At 37.9% G+C, this 19,564-nt stretch overlaps 1 protein-coding gene and 1 non-coding gene across 2 annotated transcripts; one reads left to right on the top strand and one right to left on the bottom strand.

The window, feature by feature from the left end:
- Positions 1 to 892: 892 nt before the first annotated feature.
- Positions 893 to 1,771, bottom strand: LOC110929704 (small ubiquitin-related modifier 2; the record flags this gene model as incomplete). The annotated part of the gene is made up of 2 exons (XM_022172882.2): positions 893 to 1,112; positions 1,598 to 1,771. Coding segments are annotated over 2 exons (258 nt in total), but the record flags the coding sequence as incomplete, so codon positions are not given.
- Positions 1,772 to 18,212: 16,441 nt separating this feature from the next.
- On the top strand, positions 18,213 to 18,408 carry LOC118490754. The gene has a single exon (XR_004890003.1). It is a non-coding gene; the product is annotated as a U2 spliceosomal RNA (small nuclear RNA).
- The last annotated feature ends 1,156 nt before the right edge of the window (positions 18,409 to 19,564 follow it).

The following is a 19,564-nucleotide window of genomic DNA, read 5'->3' on the forward strand; positions in this document are numbered from 1 at the left end:
CGCTACTTTTTATATATGGAAAAAAATTTTCAAAAAAAAAAAAAAAAATTGGTTGTACAGTACATGTGCACTAATACGGAAAGCCTAAACCACTTAACCCACCCCCCACCGACACCCCCCAAAAACCTAAACCCCCCCCCCCAAAAAAAAACCTAAATTCACCCTCCCACCAAAAGCCTAACCCCCCCCCCCCAAAAAAAAAAAAAAAACCTAAACCCCCCGCCCCCCACCCTCCCGAAAACCTAAAACTAAACCCTAAACATAAACCCGAAAAAAACCTAACCCCCCCCCCCCACCCCCTAAAAACCTAAACCCCCCTCCCCCCCCCCCCCCCCCACACCCAAAAACCTAATCCTAATCCTAAACCTCCAAAAAAACTAACCCTAAAAGCTAAACTAGAATCAAAAAACTAATTTTAAGCATGTAATGCACATTGTAGTACATATTATATTGCACATGTGCACTGCTATAATAATAGTATTGAAAACAAGACGACACCATAAATCTGTTTTTATCTCATAAAAAATATGCTCGAATATACTTGAATGAAAGATAAGAAAATTTGTGATCTTATGGTGCCATTTTTGTTTTAAAATGATAACGTATGGAGAAATGAGAAATGTTTGAAAAGTTATAAATTTTTTGTTCCAATTTTACCCCTCCTTCATTAAAAGTCTTCCCCCCTCCTTTTTAGTGGGTTTTAGTTAGTTTTCTAGTTTTCACAATAACTAGTGGTTTTCATTTGAACCTTCCCCTAGGGTACTATTACCATACACATCAGCAAAAACCCAACTAATCTAAAGTTTTAGATAAAACCAAACTGAACTGATAAGTTTGTAAGTTTTAGTGGCTGCTAAATTAAATTTGAAAAGACGATGACCAAAATTAAGGATGCAACAAATTTGTACGGATATAAAAGCATAACCATGGTGATTAAGGTGGAATGGCACATCATTTGAGTTATTAGATAGATACACAACAGTTAAACACCAAACTAGAAAACTAAAAGCTTAAAGCTCAACTTCCGTTTATATGTTCTGGAACCACAACAAACCGCCACCACCTGTCTGGTGCAGCATCGCGTCAATCTCATCACCGTCCTCCATCTCCAACTGTTAACGACAATACCATAAACATGAGCACCCTCATATAGACGCACATTTGCAAAATGAACTGACAGGTCAGATAACGGGTCTAAACGAATTAGTGTCTAAAAAAGTTGAACTATGTAGTACCACATTTTTGTATTTTTTTTTCCAAATCAATCCATCAATGTATTAAATAATGGTAACAATAACAACATTAAACTATATATCTTCTCTTTAAAACAAAATAATTTAGTACATTGCACACATTTGAATATACATATAATTTATTACTAGTTCGACCCATTTTGACCCATTACATGTAACATTCAACGTGAAATACCTTGTTTCCATCAACGGTAAGATTTTAATGTATCAGACTCGTCAAAAAGGATTGATAACAAAAAATATATATACAAAAAGACCAGCCCAAATGCAAAAACTAAGCTTTATTCAGGATTCATGTGTAAATGTGTGTTCGTAGGGGGGAGGGAGAGAGAGAGAGAGAGAACCTCATCTGGCGTCTGCTCTGCACGAAGACGGCGGCCATCAAACAAGAAAGCAATGGAGTTGATCTCAACAGACTGCCTGTCACAGTATGCATTCATCAGCTTCTTAAGTTGTGTGCTTCGTTTGATCCTAAAGAAAACTTCATTTCCATCCTGTAAAAGAATTAAAAGAACAAACACATATCAAAAGATCATCGTAGTACGACCATGTTATAAAAACAATATCATCAACTCACCTACGCATAAACCTTTTATAATGGTTGAGTATGGTAAAATCGGAAAAAAGCCATGTTACAGATTAACAAAAGTGAAATTGAGATTATGGGAACAGAAAGAAGTATAGGACATCAAAGACATGAAAACTTGTATCATGAAACAAAATCCAACACAGGAGTTACAAGCAAATCATCAGATAACACATAAATAAAGAAAGATATAAAAAAATAACTTGCAGATGAAACGTTAGGTATACATGGACTTGCATGGGGAGGCGCGGTCGTTGTGGACAAGGATCGTGAATGCTTGATTAAACGTTATGACATTACATACTTTATTTATGATTGGGCTTTTACTCATACGCTTCCGCTAAACTTTGTTATTACACTTATGTTTTGGAACACCTTTCATATGGATTGGTTTGGTTAACTGTTAATTACTTTTACTATATACATTGTTCTATATGATTGGTGGCTTGATCCTGGTCAGTCACGCTCCCAAGCGGTGATACTCCGCGTGTGGATTTTGGGGGTGTGACAATTCATAAGGGCCGTATGTACGTATTCATATTATATATTTAATTATCCAAAGTTGCGATACAATAACCGGGTTTCGTTTCAAATATTCGATTTCTTTGCGACGCTTCACGGTCATCGAGTAGGGTAGAATAGGTCCTCTCTCAATGTCATCGTGAACGTTAAATGTATTTTAAGTAATGAGTTGCACTGCGACACATCACGGCTATCAAGGAGGGTAGAATTGGTCCTCACTTGACATCTTCGTGGTTCTCAGCAAGCGCATATGTGGTGTGATAGTGATAGAATATGCGATAATATGCGAAAATATTGCGATATAGCGATGTAACTGATGTAGGTACATTATGATCCGAATCTCTGGTTCTAGGCGTAACGAGTATATCGAGTAGTAACAATGCACGAAAGTGCGGGTTGTTACAGTCTCCCCTGCTTTAGGAAATTTCGTCCCGAAATTAATCCACCACTAGGGTTGTAAGAGTTTATGCGAATGAGAGTAGCGATTTAAAAGCGAGCGATCGATTAAAATTTGACGAGCGAGAGTGTTACGATAACCGGCGATAGCAGCGGATGGGGTGATTTGCAGGACAAAAGATGATAACACACACCCAAAGCGATTAGAGAGCATTTTAAACTTCTGAAAAGTCGATTAGTTAGGAAAAAGCTTGCTTATGAAAATCTTCTCACGTTGCGGCGTCAACTGTAGCGTTGTTCACACTAGCACGATGAGAAGGGTTTTGTTAGGTTTCTAAAAGATTTTGAAGTGACTAAAACTCATTTTACGAAGTTTTCTTACCACACGACGTTGACTTGGGTCGATTGTCACACTGGTGTCACAAGAAAATCTCGTTTTGTACAAAGGTTTTGATTAGTTTTTAGAAAAAGTTTGTTAAGAAAAGATCAGTTTTAAAATTTGTGTAAACAAAGCCTTTTAAATATACCAAAAATTTTAATTTAAGGTCGGCCCCGCATGGCACTCTCCCACGAAAGTTCTACAATATGGTTAAAACACTTATATATAGGAAGTACCAGCGGCGTATCCACTACGTATTACTCATATGGCTTCCGTCTCGTGAGGCGGTGTCATACGTGTAGACATAGTACAGACAGAATCGCGATTGATAACAAACGAGAAGGGTTGGATCAAGTCTTGAAAGGGCGAGCTGAGCGATGAAGTCGTTTTCGAACTCGGTTCAGCGATCCAAGTGAGGTAGTTAATCGATTGATAACACCACGTAACACAATAAGCGAGAATGACGACGATAAGCGAAAAGCGATGAGCGATAGCGTCAATTGTTAGCGACAACCATCGAGCGATAAGCGGCAGTCGATGCGTTGCAAGCGATGGAGACATGCGATTCGATTAGATTTAATAACACCACAATTTTAAACTAACACTAGCCCACATGGCCTTTTTCCACGAAAGTCTGCTAATACGGCTAAAACACCACTATGTCTTAGCCCCATTAGTTTCGTCTCGTGAAGCAAGGTCGTGAGTGCTAACATAGCGCAGATAACGTAGAAAATACAAATAGCGATAAGCGTTGAGAATATCGAAGCGATGAGATAGGTGCGAGAGGCGTTACGGCGTGAAGCGACGAGTGATGTGCGATACTCGTCAAGCGATTCAAGATACGCGATTCCCAGCAACGATACACAGCGATAGAGGTTGCGAGATACGCACAATATATGATTGCGATTTCGAGCCACATAGTAAGCGTTTGAGATTAAAACACATAATAAGCGTTTGATAGATTCTAGCGAGACACGTCATATACGATTGCGATTTTGCGAGATAGATTCCATGCGATAATGCGATTGCGAGCGTGTTGACTTACGAAAAGTCTTGCGGGTACACGCTTTGGTTTGCGATTGAGATTATTACGCCTTGCGATGTATAGTTTTGGTGTGTCGAAAGTAACCACAATAATATAATAGGTCTACGTTCCAACTCCACGTGGCACTTTCTTCACAAAACTTCGGTTGGCACAGCGAAACACCGCCATGTTTCAACCATGCGCCTCTGTTCCGTGAATAGATGTCACATTTCGTCAGACATGGTCAAGACGCTTCTATATAGGAAGTACCAGCGGCGTATCCACCACGCTTAACCATGCCCTGAACGTAAAGGCATCTTTGAAATTCACTACGATCTCCGTGCACTAACCAAAAAATCCCGTGTGCACCCGTGATTAATTTGATTCTTGCACGTTTATCATACCTTATCTCAAGAACGCGTAAAAGGGGTAAAATACATTATATAGTACATAGTGCTAGCATTTTGATTGTGCGCGAATGTAAGGGAGATGCGACGGTAGATAAAATAAGTTCCACACATAAAAGAGATTAACGGCAATAAATCGTATTATTACAACAACATTAGAAGCAAAATAACGTTGCTGTGGAGGACTTCTGTGGAGACTGCGGTCGTTGCTGAAATTCCTCAAGGTTGCGGTCTCGTGCGACAGTGCTGCGTAAGATGACCATACCAGTTGCAATTCGCGCAATAGCGACAGTTAGCTTCTGGAGGGTGATGATACGCAGGGGCGGACCCATATTGATTGGGTCGGGGTCCACGGACCCCAATCTTTTTTAAAAAGTTAGTAGATTCGGTATATAAATTTTTGTAAGGACCCCATAAAAATATTTAGTTGGACCCCATAGAATTAAAAGCAAAGCTGTTGTGGTGGTTAATCCCTTGTTTGCTAACAAAGAGGTCATGGGTTCAAGTCTAATACCAGCCGATTTTTTGTTAAAATACACTTTTAAAATGTTAAAATGAATGAAAATTTACTCAATTTATGCCTTTGTGCTTAGACATGTGTTGTTTTGTTATTTATTTATCTTTTTTTAAAGGTTCCAAGCTCAATAAATCACCCCGACCCGACCCAAACGACGACCGACCCGAAAATTCTATCGTTTGGGTGTAAAAAATCCAAGTATCGAAAAAACTGGACCCCATTGGAAAAAAATCCTGGGTCCGCCACTGATGATACGTACACTTGAGACACAGGGGATGGGGTCCATTATAAGCACGTTTCAGTTGAACTGGGGCTGCTCGGAGAGGTTCTGGTTGCGACAGTCCAGTTGTTGAAGAGTCTGGGCTCATGTTCCTTCATTTACGGCTGTGCTGAGCTTCCTAAGATGATGCAGTGTCGTTGGCGAATTCGTCTGATGATTTGCTGGAGACATCGTTAGAGGAATCTTCAGAAGTTTCGTCGATAGATTTGCCGGAAGAATCGTTGGAAGAATTGATGATGATTGCTTGATGAGCCTGCTTGACAGGCTTCTTGGAGAAGAATCCGTCCAAGACTCGTTTGTCGTTAATTTTTGCGGCTAAACGGTAGGTTTCTTCGATGGTAGCAGGTCTTGTAGCTTCGACAAAATCACCCACACACTCAGGCAAGCCGCGAATGTACTTCGGGATGGCTTTTTCTGAAGTGTTGACTTGACTTGGGCAGATTATGCTAAGCTGTTTGAACCTTGCAGTGTAGCCAGCATTGTCACCTTCGACTTGCTTGATTTTCCAAAATTCGTCTTCTAGCTTTTGGACTTCGTGGGGCGGGCAGTACTCTTTCTTCATGAGCTCTTTCAGCTCATCCCAAGAGAGAGCGTAAGCTGCGGAGATCCCACGTTTGTTGCGTTCGGCAGTCCACCATTCGAGTGCTCGCGATTGAAATACTCCGGTAGCGCAAGTAGTACGGAAACTATCGAGACACCCACTTTGACGAAGGGTAACTTCGATAGAATCGAACCACTGGAGTAGTTGGGTCACACCTCCTTCACCCGTAAATTCCATCGGATCACAGGCTTTGAAGTGTTTGTAGAGAAAAGCAGATTGCGGCGCTTCCGTCTTAGAGAGTGGAACGGCTTATTAAGGTACGGGTTTCACCCCTGGCTTAAGATCTTCGTTCCTAGTTGCGGTGTGCTCATCGAATAAATCCGAGAGTTCCACTAGAATTTCGAAATGGAGATCTTTGTCGAGATATGGATGTCACTCCTAACTCAACGAAAGGTCCTCGTGCTAGAAAAAAAATGCGCTGAGTGAGCAATCCTATCGAGAGTTATTGGTTTTCACACCTGGTCTCGACTGGATTACTCGGTTGTGATATGCGAGTACTTTCGAATTCATGTGTATTGTGTCAGCCTTAGGAAAGGCTAAGTAGTATTACAGCCTTAGGAAAGGCTTCTTCGTGTGAAGCTGTAGTACGCGGTGTTCACACAAAGTTGTAGTCTTTAGCAATTTCGATCGAGAATATCAAGTAGGCCCAATACAAACCCTACTGGGTTAGTACAAGTCGGCCTGTTGGTACTTAGACTATAGACTAGGTCATTTCTAAGACATCGACCCAGACTAGGTCGAGTCTTGCCTAATTCCCTATAGTTATGGCTCTGATACCAATATGTCACACCCCAACCGATGGCGGAATCATCGGGCCCGGCACTAGGCGAATCAGATTGCTCAAGAGAATCCATAACAACTATCTTGCGATAATATTTATTACATTCGTTATCCCATACTAACAAATAATACAATCACATAAGTTATCACATATTTCTTGTCCTCTCGAACAATACTAATCCGACAACCTAGATTTTAGGCGAGTTTCTAGACTTCCTAACTTGATTTGATGCAGACTGCGACTAAACCTGCAACATACGTTAAAATAAAGTCAATACTAAAGTATTGGCGAGTATACAGGTTTGACATGTAATAGAGTAATAGGTCAAAAGGTGCTGCGAATTTCCACATGCATAAACGTAATACACGACATATACACTCACAAAACTGATACTACCAGCTAAGTCCTCGACGCTCGATTCTTCGATGGCACTAGACCCCGTCGGGTGCAATAGTACTATACTAGTCGTGGTGGGACGTCGCGAGTATAAGTCCTAGCACCTATGCAACTAGCATCACGTATATCTATGCATAACAGTTATTCGCATGTGATAATTTGATTGATTGAATACTTCGTTTGATACGTTTGATTTGCTAGGAACGTATGTTACACCCAAAATGCGATAAAAAGGGATTCAAGTATACTCATAGTACGTATTTGGCAAGCTAATACGGCTTGGTTGGATTTGGCGGAAAAATGTTTGAGAATACCCTGATTACAGACTGATTGCGTGAGCGTTTGATAGCGCGTTAAATGATAGCGAGATAAACAAGAAACCGAATGATAATCCGATCGAAGGGGCTGCCCGATCGGCTGGCCTGTCCGATCGGCTTGCCTGTCCGATCGGCTAGCCTATCCGATCGGCTAGCGTGTCCGATCGGCTGGGCTGTCCGATCGGCTGCCTGTCCGATCGACTGGCCCGTCCAGCTGTTTTCGACAAAGTTTGAAGGTTTTTCGGTGGTTTTGGTCGAGACGTTGTTGTGACGTGCTAAACAACTGAAATTCCATCCAGTTCGACTTGTTCTAACGGCCGGGAACCGCCCCGTTCCATCAGATCTGGCTGTTCTTGTCGGTTTTTCCATGTTTAACCCGAAATTGGTCGTCTCTTCGTTAGGAATCAGATCTTGGACCAACACGACACTAGAAATGAGTAGAAGGTCGGTATAAGCTCCGATTCTACCGGTCTTGAGTGCTTTGAGTGCAAAAGAGTTGAAAGAGAGTTGGAAAATCATCTTTCAATCCTTTCGGTCACTATTATGTGTAGATTTGTGGAAAAATATTGTTTGTTCTTGTGGAAATCCTTCGGATCTGAGTTGTTTTTATGGAATGAGGCCAACATTTGAAGTTCATAAGAACTTCATGATGACATCACCCTAGAACACCTCAAATCCATCGATTTCACGGTTAAAAGTTGAGATTTAAAAGATAGAATGGTGGAGGAGTGCGTATAGATCAAAGAAGTACAATATTTGAGTTGAAAACTTACAAGAATCGCGAGAAATCGAGAGATGAAGGGGTTGGAGCGTCTGGTCGAACAGTAGCAGTCACATCAAGTGTTCTTGATGTGACTGAGGGGTATTTATTGGCAAAGAGAAGAAGGGAGGTGAAGTGGTGCTTTGGATCGGATGGTCGTCCGATCGGTTGGTTGTCTGATCGGCTGGCTGTCGGATCGGATGGCCATCCGATCGAAGTGCCATTCGATCAGATGCCTCCGGTGAGCTAAGTTTTGGCGTTCAGTTTCGATCGTTAAGCGTTGCGATAGTTTGGTTACACCGATTCGTATAGATATATATGTATTTATTATATATTTACTTATTCATAAGAGCCGTATGTACGTATTCATATTATATATTTAATTATCCAAAGTTGCGATACAATAACCGGGTTTCGTTTCGAATATTCGATTTCTTTGCAACGCTTCACGGTCATCGAGGAGGGTAGAATAGGTCCTCTCTCAATGTCATCGTGAACGTTAAATGTATTTTAAGTAATGAGTTGCACTGCGACACATCACGGCTATCAAGGAGGGTAGAATTGGTCCTCACTTGACATCTTCGTGGTTGTCAGCAAGCGCATATGTGGTGTGATAGTGATAGAATATGCGATAATATGCGAAAATATTGCGATATAGCGATGTAACTGATATAGGTACATTATGATCCGAATCTCTGGTGCTAGGCGTAACGAGTATATCGAGTAGTAACAACGCACGAAAGTGCGGGTTGTTACACTTAACAGGAAAGGAAACTTAACAATTAAGCAAGCTAAGTAAGTTAATTAATAAGCTAATTACGTTATTTAATTAACCGGCTAAGTAAATTACTTAATTAAACCGTTAAGGAAAATTAATCAGTTAAGTAAGATTAATTAATCAGTTAAGTAAGATTAATCAAGTTAAGTATGATTAATTAATCAGTTAAGCAAGATTAATTAAGCTAAGCAAGATTAATTAAGTAAATTAAACACCTAAATAGATATACATGAAAATAAATATATAAGAGATAAATATATATGAGGAAGGTGCAAGGAAGGTGTAAGGAGATATATATGTAGGTAGGAAGCTTCCTAGAAAATGTATAGGTAAATTCCTAGAAAAGTTATATGAAATTTCCTAGAAAATACAAAGGAAACTTCCTAGAAATTTCATATTTCCTACCTATAAATAGGAAGCTTAGGATTCATTTTTCTTTGCTCATTTCTTCTGTTCTTTTCTCTACACGTTGGTGTTCTAACCAATAATCACCGATGCGATATTCTGTCCGATCGATTCGGGAACCAACTAACGAATGCCAAAGTGCTGTCTGAACAAGACTATACTTTGTGAATTTTGTTAAGGTTCTGAAACGAATGCCAAAGTGCTGTGTAAACAAGACTATACTTTGTGAATTTCGTTAAGGTTCTGATCTCGTGACCATCGTTAGGTTTGATTTGGTATAACACTAACACGTATTCCACTCTGACAAACTAAATGTTTAACTACCCGAAACTCTGCACTGTACACTTACAATCAAAATAGATGCTCAATCATAAGAAGATTCAGAACTATAAAGTAGATGCTTGTTTAATCAAGACTATATGCTAACAAGGTGAGTCACTCTCTTTTTATCAACAATGTTTTACAATACTCAAATTATTTTCAAAAGTTATAATTACAGGGATTAAGTCTTGGTTATCTTGAATCACTGGCAAGTGGGGTATTGTGCACATTACTAATTTCTCACGGTTAGGTTCACCAACCTAACAGTGACAATCATCACTACTTGGGTGGAAGGACCCAATAGTGGTATGACCATCGTCACCAGGGTGTGGCACAGCGCCAGATAAAAATAAGATAGTAGCCATTGCAATCGCTCTTATGCTGTAATTTATAACAATGTGTCGTTTTGTACACAAATGAATGAACTCACCAGTATTTCCTGCTGACCAAACCTTTTTAAAACACGTTTCAGGTAATGACAGTAGATTGGAATAAGAGTGATGATACGGCACCAAAAGGCTTAAAGAAGTGGCTTATTTTATCAATTGAATTAAATTAAGAAAACATGGTTTTATATATATTCGGGGGTAAGGTTCATTTGAGAAGAAAAAGAACAAAGGGTAATTTTGTAAAACGTTAAATACTTATCTCATTTATTATCATTTTTGACTAATTAATTAGTCATAAAGACTATTATCCTCCACACTAACTTTTTTTTTTTTGCCTACACACATCAAAAGTTATCCTACATATTTCGAAATTCATCCTACATGTTGAAATTTATCCTACACAACTCGTAATTTGTCCTACACAACTCGTAATTTATCCTACACTTTAAATTATTTTATTTTATTTTTTTGAAAAAATATATATTTTGAAGATAAGTTACAAAAATTTAATGTATTAGCTATTAAAGAGGAAGATTACAAATTAATGACCTATGTAGATTTACCAATTTACCCTTGCAGTAACATTGAATATTTATATTAAATGAAGTAAAATAAAACATTCTTATTGGTTGAAATTTGTTCTTTTTTCTTCTTACAAAAAATTTCTTCTCATTTGAACTCTCCACTTATCCCTTATTAAAGCTACCATTGTAAAACATGAGTTTTATCCCACCTATTTAATAAATAAAATCCGGTGGTTTCTAAAACTCTGATATTTTTCCTAACTCACGGTCCTGATGAAATTTTCCGCTGCAATATTTTCAAAATAACCACCGGTACCACTTGACTGCTCGCGGCTCCCGTCCAGGGTGTGGTCGGGGGTCGTGACATCAGCCGTCGTCGCCCGATGTTCCCACCCCTTAGTCGCAGTTGCCCGATGTCGTCGCACCCATCTACGCCACAAATAAGACGTACATCTCGCGAATCTTACGAGTGATGAATCGAATGTTTGAAGATCCAAAAATCAAAGAAAACGCCTTGTTACTAAAATTATTAATCCCTACACATCCTAAAGTTCAAGGGTTTTTATGTATATAGTACAAAGATAGTATTAGGGTAGTTATGAAGTACGGGTACTAGATGTGACAATACAGAAGTTGATAACCAACTCCCAACCAATTCCCTAAAGGAATCGATGTGTCCCTTGGACACGCCCTCTGATCGATGGCTTTAAAGGAAAAGAAAGAGACGCACCTCTTCAAGTACAATCACATCCACAAGATAAAGAAATGCACCTGTTCGTGAAGAGACATGCCTCTACAATCGCACCTTTTAGTTACTTATAAATAGGGCTTTAGATTTCAATTGTAAAACATACATGTATTCAGAGATTCAAGTTATATTCAAGTTCAATTTGTTATATTCGATTCATGTTCTAGAGATCTAAGATCGATTGGGGCCAACAATTGGTATCAGAGCACCAGGCTCTAGGCAATGGGAATCGCAAGGCAACGAATCGCAGGAAGTCATTCGCGATCAGGTTTCATCATTCTAATTTTCAATTCGCAACTTTTAGTTTTTTCGGTTCAAGGTTATCGAACCAGGGTTAGAAATCTAGGTTTATCGTGTGAATTTGATAGTGAATTTGATAGTCAGGAATCCGGTTATTACACGTTGTGGTTATTCGCGGGTTAAACATTTGAAAGTTTATTGAATTCAAGGGAATTGAATTTTACCGGGATAATTGGTTCGTATTGGTGGTTAGGAAATTATAAGAAACAAGAAAGTAAGGTTGTTTGTTTCCACATTTTGTGAAAGTTAAAATCGTTCGGAAACATGTCTGATACACCGAGCGGTTCGAGTCAACAAATTGTAATTCACAAGGATGTGGGATCTCCGACTCACTGCCATTATCCAATTTTAAAACCTACAAATTTTATGGTATGGGCAATACACATCAAAACTCTACTAGAAGCAAATGGACTCTGGGAGATGATACAGAAGCAACGCAACAGGGTGTGAAAAAAAGACAAATCAATGATTGCATATTTGTTCCAGGCGATACCGGAAGATATTGTTTTGCAGGTGGCAAATTGCAAAACAACAAAAGAGATATGGAACACATTGAAGACGAGACATGTTGGTGTAGACCGAGTGCAAAAGGCGCGTTTGCACACACTCATGTCAGAGTTCGAGTTGTTACAGATGAAAGAAGACGATACTATAGATTCGTTCTCCGCAAGGATAAACAACATTGTTACAAGGGCGAGTGAATTTGGAACAACGTTGAATCAACCACTATGGTACGAAAACTTCTAAACGCTATGCCAGATAGATTTATTCAAATCGTTGTATCGATCGAGCAATACTCCAATCTAGACACAATGACTCTAGACGAAGCTGTTGGTAGATTAAAAACTTATGAAGAAAGGTTAAAGTTGAAGAAAAAAGAAAGCCCCGTGAACAATCTAGAAGAACTCTTGTATGCGGGTTATGAACAACATGTTGGAAATTGTGGACGAGGGAGATTCTATCCGTCACGAGGCCGAGGGAGAGGCAATTATCAACATAGGGGCGAAGGACACACTTCTTACAAATTGGAAGGAACCGACAAACCACAAAGGGATGATAACAAGCAAGAAATACCGGCTATGAGAGATAGGTCAAAAATCACTTGCTACAGATGTGAGAAACCTGGGCACTATGCCTACGAATGCCCAACCAAGAAAACCAAGGAAAACGAGACACTCTTGGTCGAAACAGAAGATGATGATGAACCGACACTTCTGATGTGCCTAGACAACGAAGAAAAGTAAAATGGGAAATTTGGTCGTGTGAAACGATCAAAGCAGAAAAACCATGTGACGCAGGGAGGAAGATAACATGTGCAAGGTATTATAAATAATACAGTGAGTGGACTAGATTAGGTAAAAGTGAAGACTCCGTGATGGAAGCAATCAATGATAAAAGAACTCATTGTGTGAGACAACCGTGATGAGGAGATTAAATCCGTGATAGACCAAGGAGAAGGCACACGTGTGAAGGAAACAAGTAATCATGTGATTGGTTAAAAGAAGGCATCGATGTGTGATAAACCACGAAACTTTTATGCCGCGAATGATACGTTTGAAGAACAAAAAGCCCGATGGTATGATTTCGAAAAACAAAAAAACAAAGATAAGCCGCGGTGATCGACATTACGATCCGCAGATTCCTTGTTCAAGTTTGAAGAAAAAAAGAGTCCAATGTGAGTGAAATAAGTCGTAATTTGTGGTTGATTGGCTTCTTTGTTCTAAAGAATTGGATATGAAGTTCTTGTTAGGAAGAAATAGTTGTTCGTTGTTGTATATTGAAAGATGTTAATATGAAAATGGTATTATGGTGATGTTTGAAATCAAGAAGGATGACTTCTTGTGATCTCATTTTGAAATTATATTTTTATTCATCTGTATGTTGAAAGGTTTTGATATGAAAGCCTACAGTCGATTAAGGCGGCAAGATTGATTTTATGGGGGAATTTTGACTTTACCAAAGTCAAAGATCGCTTTTTAAAAGGAAAAAGTCAGATTCGACTTTCAGATTCTTTTTAAAAGGAAATAAAATAAAACAGAAAGGAAATCGAAAGGATCAGGGGTAAAAATTTTAGGCAGTTTGACTTTTTGGAAGTCAACAGCAGAATGCTCCCTTGGCAGTTGGTGCCAAAATAAGTTAAAATAAGTTATGGTGCCAAAATAAGTTATCAAATTTTGGGTAGTTTGAATTTTTCGAAATAACTTATCAAATTTCAATCTGGTCAACTAAACCGAAATAACTTATCAAATTTCTAAACCGGCCTGTTGGAAGGGAGATCTACCCTTTGACCAGCCGACATTCTCGTCTTTGGATGGGTAGGAGGAAAACATGCCTGTGTGGATCTAATAGGGGTTTCCCCGCTTGTGGGCTTAGGGGGTAGTGCTTTCACGGTGGGTCAGACTGTTTTAAAGGTTGCTTCGGGTAAAGTGACCAAACATGAGAAGACGTGCCTTAACAAACCAGCACGTATTTATCCAATTTGCTTTTGATACTTTTGGTTTTCTGGCGCCAGAGGTTGTGGACCTACTTAGTCGAGTTCAAAGGGTCATGCATAGTAATGTTATGACCACGAGATCTATGGACGTAGTTTTTAAAAGACTTAGTTTTGTTATTTAAAAAGGGGTAGCGGCACAGCTTGTTGCCCGTTTACCAACTATCTCGATGTAAATTCATAACACGAGTTGTAATTTATTTTAATTTCAATCTGGTCAACTAAAGTTTTGTTGTCTTACTCTTTCAAGAACTGAAGTTTCAACATTTTTTATTTGAATTCCAGTGATATTGTTGAAATGGCTAGTTATGCACCTTTTTTAACTAGTTCTATACCCGTCCGGTGGACGGGTATTTTAACGTAGTAATATAGCAAAACCGACTTTCTATGACTTATAAACAAAATCATACAAGGTGCCAATTAAAAGTGCAGCTCTTGAGTAAAAAAAAAAAAAGCGAATGCAATCTTGCGCGACAAGATGTCGAATGCACCATACCCCTCGAGTAATAAACTCCGCCAACATAATGTTGTTTAACTTAGTTGCTTGATATAATCAATCGCTAAGTTTAAAAGGCACATTATCTATAATGAAATATTTTGATTGTTAATCAATTTTGTGAACAAAAATTATAAATTTCGGCAGATGTATTAATGAGACATCAAAGAGTGCCTCTAAAAGATGAAAACATAGAAAAACTTTGTTTTTTTTTTTTACTTATATAATTTGTCAATCATGCTCCATGTGATCACTGTACTTGACAACCCTACAATATTCAAAGAATACCTCACAACTATCCCATCAAAATTTCATAGAATACCTATGGTGAAGTTATAGTGCCACATGTGTTGTTGGATGCATTGATTTATGAACCGTAAGTTGTAGTCACATCAACAAAATTGTTTGATAATTGATAAGTTCTAGCAGGCAAAATAAGGGTATTTACAAAGATGTTGTGATGTTAGCAACTTATAAGCTTCAACATAAATATAGTAATCAGTTAGTTGTATATTTAAGTTAGAGGTTAAAGTGAATATAATGATCAATTGTGCTTCTAAATGGCCTTGCACCAGGGCTACTTGGTTCCTGAACTTGAATCCCATTTTTTACTTTTGCAGCCAAACAATATATTTTGAAGATATCACGATAGATATAGATCTGAACAACTTTAGGGGAAACAATAACAACACCTAGTTATAATAAATAAAAGCATGAGAACAAGGTTATGTCAAAGGACAATACAATTTTGTAACATAACAATTTTGTTTAGAGATCGAATTTCTATTACGTACACGGTGTCATGCTGCACTAGAATATAAGGAGACTAAGAAGCATGATTTTCGAGGTTTCAGAAACTAGTAAATTGTATGCTTAGAAAATTCATGTCAACTTGTTTTTTAGTATAAACTTGAATCTATGTTATATGGTATTTTTCCATCTTATGACCTGATGAAAATGGTATGATGAGTTGTAAATATTGAAATAGTGTTTAAAGTAATTTGCACGAGCAGAAGAGGTGGTGACGGTGGTGGCCGTGGAGACAAGGTGATGCCGGTGGTGGCCGTGGAGACGAAAAGGTGCCGGTGGAGAAACTACATTGACCAAGAACCAAGAAATTAACAACCTGTATAACAAAATAAACAAAAAATTCAACATAAAACTAACCGATTTGAAGTAGAAATGAAGAGATTCGCCGGAAATTGGAGAGAAACCGTGAGGGAACTGAAAAGATTTGGGGGAAATGTAGGTGGAGGGAAGCAAAATGGCGCTGAAGTGTGATTTATTCGTCTGGCCAATAGGGGCGACATAATGTCGCCGCTATTGATTGATGCGTCGCCGCTATTAATCAGATTGAACCCCAGCCGTTGGATGATGATGACAATCGTGTGGCTAGGGTATAACATGGGACACCGGATTGCGGATTGGACCAATAGCGGCGACACATTGGATGTCGCCGCTAATAATGTCGCCGCTATTAACTCTTTTTCTTGTAGTGCAAGGTGTATCATGCATGAGTGCACTCAAATTCTATTAGAGAATCTGATGATGGTGTTTGTTGTGTATTCCTCATTGTTTCAGAATGACAAAGGAGATAAAGTCAAATGGCAATGTTTACTTTGGTAACATGAAGATTGCATTTCTGTTTATGATCATAACTAGGAAGATCGAAAAATGTTTGGGAGATTGCATTTATGTTTCTGTAGGGGTATTTAATTTGTTTTGCAGATCACTTTTTAGACATATGTTTATGTAGAAGTTTGTTACTTTTGTGGTTTATACATATTTCTAACTTGTGATAGGTATGCTTGAAACTGGTTGTCTGGCGAACCGGTATTCATTTATATGGATAATCGAGTTCTATGGATCTCTGGAACAATAGTGCAGTTGAAGGTTGAGAACAAAAGGGAGATCCGTGTGATATTCTCCAATTATACAATTATAGGAGTTCGCAGAGGAGGTGGTTAGCATCCCTGGGGTGGTTTTGATAAACTGCACTCAAATTACGGTAACTGAATTCTAAAAACTTCTGGTGGAGATCATGGGCAGAAAAAGGTGGAGCAAACCACCAGCAGAGAAAACCACAAATAACTGCCACCACAGTGGGTTTTTCATCTCAGCAAGATCTAACGATGGATATCGATTTCACCGGCGGTTAAATCTTAATGGGGTTAATAATATATATAAGCTGGAAACAAAAACGAAATGAAAATATGTAAATATGGAATTCTAGAGAAACACCTGAGTTGCCACGTTTCCAAAATATTCATTCTCTAAGCTTATAAGTTTCTCTTTAGTTGCATCAGGGATATCAAGTTTGATGGCCGATCTCAAATTTTGAATACATTTTGCTCTATTATACCTCTGTTATAAAGGGTTAGTAAATAATTAAAAAAAAAACATAAACAAAGATTCCACTCATGATGGAAGTTATGATATAAAAATAAAAAAAACTCGATAAGTAACTTACTCGTAAGCCACGGGACATTGTTTATTGTGGACTACTTAAAGGTAATGAATAAGTGCCAAGAAATGATTGGCATTTTTAGTTGCTTGATTGTTTGATAGTTCCTATTGCGTCTTACTGTCACTCATTAAATTAAAACATAAATAATTGGATGTAAAATGGGAAAAATACTAAAGAATATTATGAAATGAAAAATTACCTTAACAACTCTTGAAGATGAAGAACATGGCCATCGCATTCTTCACTGAGTTGAGCAAGTAGATCATTCTACATCAAAACTAAATTAGGAAAATTGAAAAAATAAATTTTCTGTAATTCAAACAGTAACAAAAACACTAGTTTAATATTTTTTTCAGAAGTAAAGTCAAACGTGACGAGACAATTGTGAAAGATGGTTTCTGTGACGAGTTTAGGGATATGATTAGTGGCTTCCGTAACCACCCATTTTACTTCTTTATAATAAAGGCCAGTTGGATGAACCGAGGCAAATATGCAGGTGTCGTCATTGGAACACACCTTCCACAAGCTGTTTTAACAAACCAAGTAGGTATGTTAAGTTTTTTTTTTATCATGTTCAATTTTCTGTAGCACTTAGAAGACACTATCAACCACATTCTGTTTCTTTCGATCTTTTGATTTCCATGAGTATGTACCCAATGGATATGAGTTAGAATCATGATTGGGATGACTCACTAATAGAGGTTATCAATTAAGCTAAACATAACTGGAATTAGTCATTTAGTCAGGTAGATAAAGGCTCTTAGAACGTCAAAGCACAAAAGCTAATTCGGTTTTCCTAGCATAATATTAAGCTCACTTAGCAGGTGTTATTGTGAATGCATCCCACTTAAACATAATATTATGTTTGAAACTTTGTTAGGGTGCCTTGATAGAAAGTGTTAATTACTTAATTGAGTGTCGATCATTTGATGAATACTTGCAAGGCTAGTTTTATGAGCAAACAATCAGCATCTACAAAGGGCAAAAGTAACTCATTTTCCCACATTGGCTGAGGGAAGAATACATATATGAAGAGACAGCATACATAAACAGCAGCCCAAGAAGGAGAAAAGCATACCTTTCTCGGCCTTTTGGCTAAGATCAAGTGTAGTATTTGTTCTTATCAGTTTAATATCTGATATGTGGGCCATCGGCCCACTCGATATTAATCTTATTTTTTATGGGGAAAAACCCATCACAATAGCTTGCTATTGGGGCCTTTGAGCGTCGCCTTGGTGTTGCACTACTGCCTTGGCCTGGCGCACCCCTCCAAAGCTTGGTTTAAGTTTATTTGTTATATGTTCTAGTGTGTTAACGAATCTGGGGGTGACTGTAATGGATGATTGGTTAAACATCAAAAAGAGTCTTCTATGTAAGTTATCACATCATTTTGCCATGTTCCCACCCCTCCGTAGTTTTATTGTTGGTTTGACACATTTCTTTGAATTTTACCAAGAGAACTCATGCTAATAAGCGTTTTGCTTATTAGTAATATGCAAATAACTTAAAATGGGTTTTAAAGACATTACGTCCCAATAACCTCTTTTAAGATTTCTCCATATTTGTCTATTCTTTCAGACATGGATCGTATTAAGTCTTCAGCATTACTAGATTCTCTTATTTGTAAAGAGGGTCCAGCAAAACTGTGTCTAGGTTTTGTTCCTAGAATATGTTTATTTCGTGCAATATCAATTGCCCAATTTTCTTGTAACTGTGAAGGCTCAGAAAATTTACTTCCTTCGACAATTCCAATTTCTCAGAAAATATCTTCAATTGTTATATTTTCTTTTTCCTTATACTCAATTGAATGAGTACTATTAGTTAAAGCATACGAAATTAAATAATTAATCGTAAAAACTTTATTTCCTGATTCCATAAGGTCAGTTCTTTTCACATTGGTGTATAAAACTTAAAGTTTTATCAAAATCTTTTGAATCTCGATGTAAAGCAAATTTAGGATAAATAGTAAACATGAATTTACCATAAGCTAAATTTCCTTGTATCGCTCCCAGAAGAGCGTCTTGCCTATTAATAATTCTATTATCAACAAGGGCCATTTTTATAGGAAAATTTATTCCATCTCTAAACTGTGCTTTAGGAGAATTTTGACTGCTCCTATATGTACCATATTGAGAGATTTTCTCAATTCTGGTTTAATATGTAAAAGCCTTTTTGCTATTTCCCCTTTTGTAAGAAGTGGCAAATAAACTTCTCTCGATGTATTTTTTATGTCCACTGAAAGTTCTTCAGTGTTAAAACAATAAAATATGTTATTTTTTCTAGAAAAGGCTCTAGACACTAAATTTTGTAAAGTTTTTGTTTGATTAAAAACTTGTTTTGTGTCAAGCTTGATTTTAAGCTTGCTAATTTTTGTTAGTTGATCAGAGTTAATCATATAATCTTAATCTGATACAAAACCCTTTTCG

The sequence above is a fragment of the Helianthus annuus genome, chromosome 3 (genome assembly GCF_002127325.2).
Source record: "Helianthus annuus cultivar XRQ/B chromosome 3, HanXRQr2.0-SUNRISE, whole genome shotgun sequence".
In the NCBI taxonomy this organism is placed as follows: domain Eukaryota; kingdom Viridiplantae; phylum Streptophyta; class Magnoliopsida; order Asterales; family Asteraceae; genus Helianthus; species Helianthus annuus.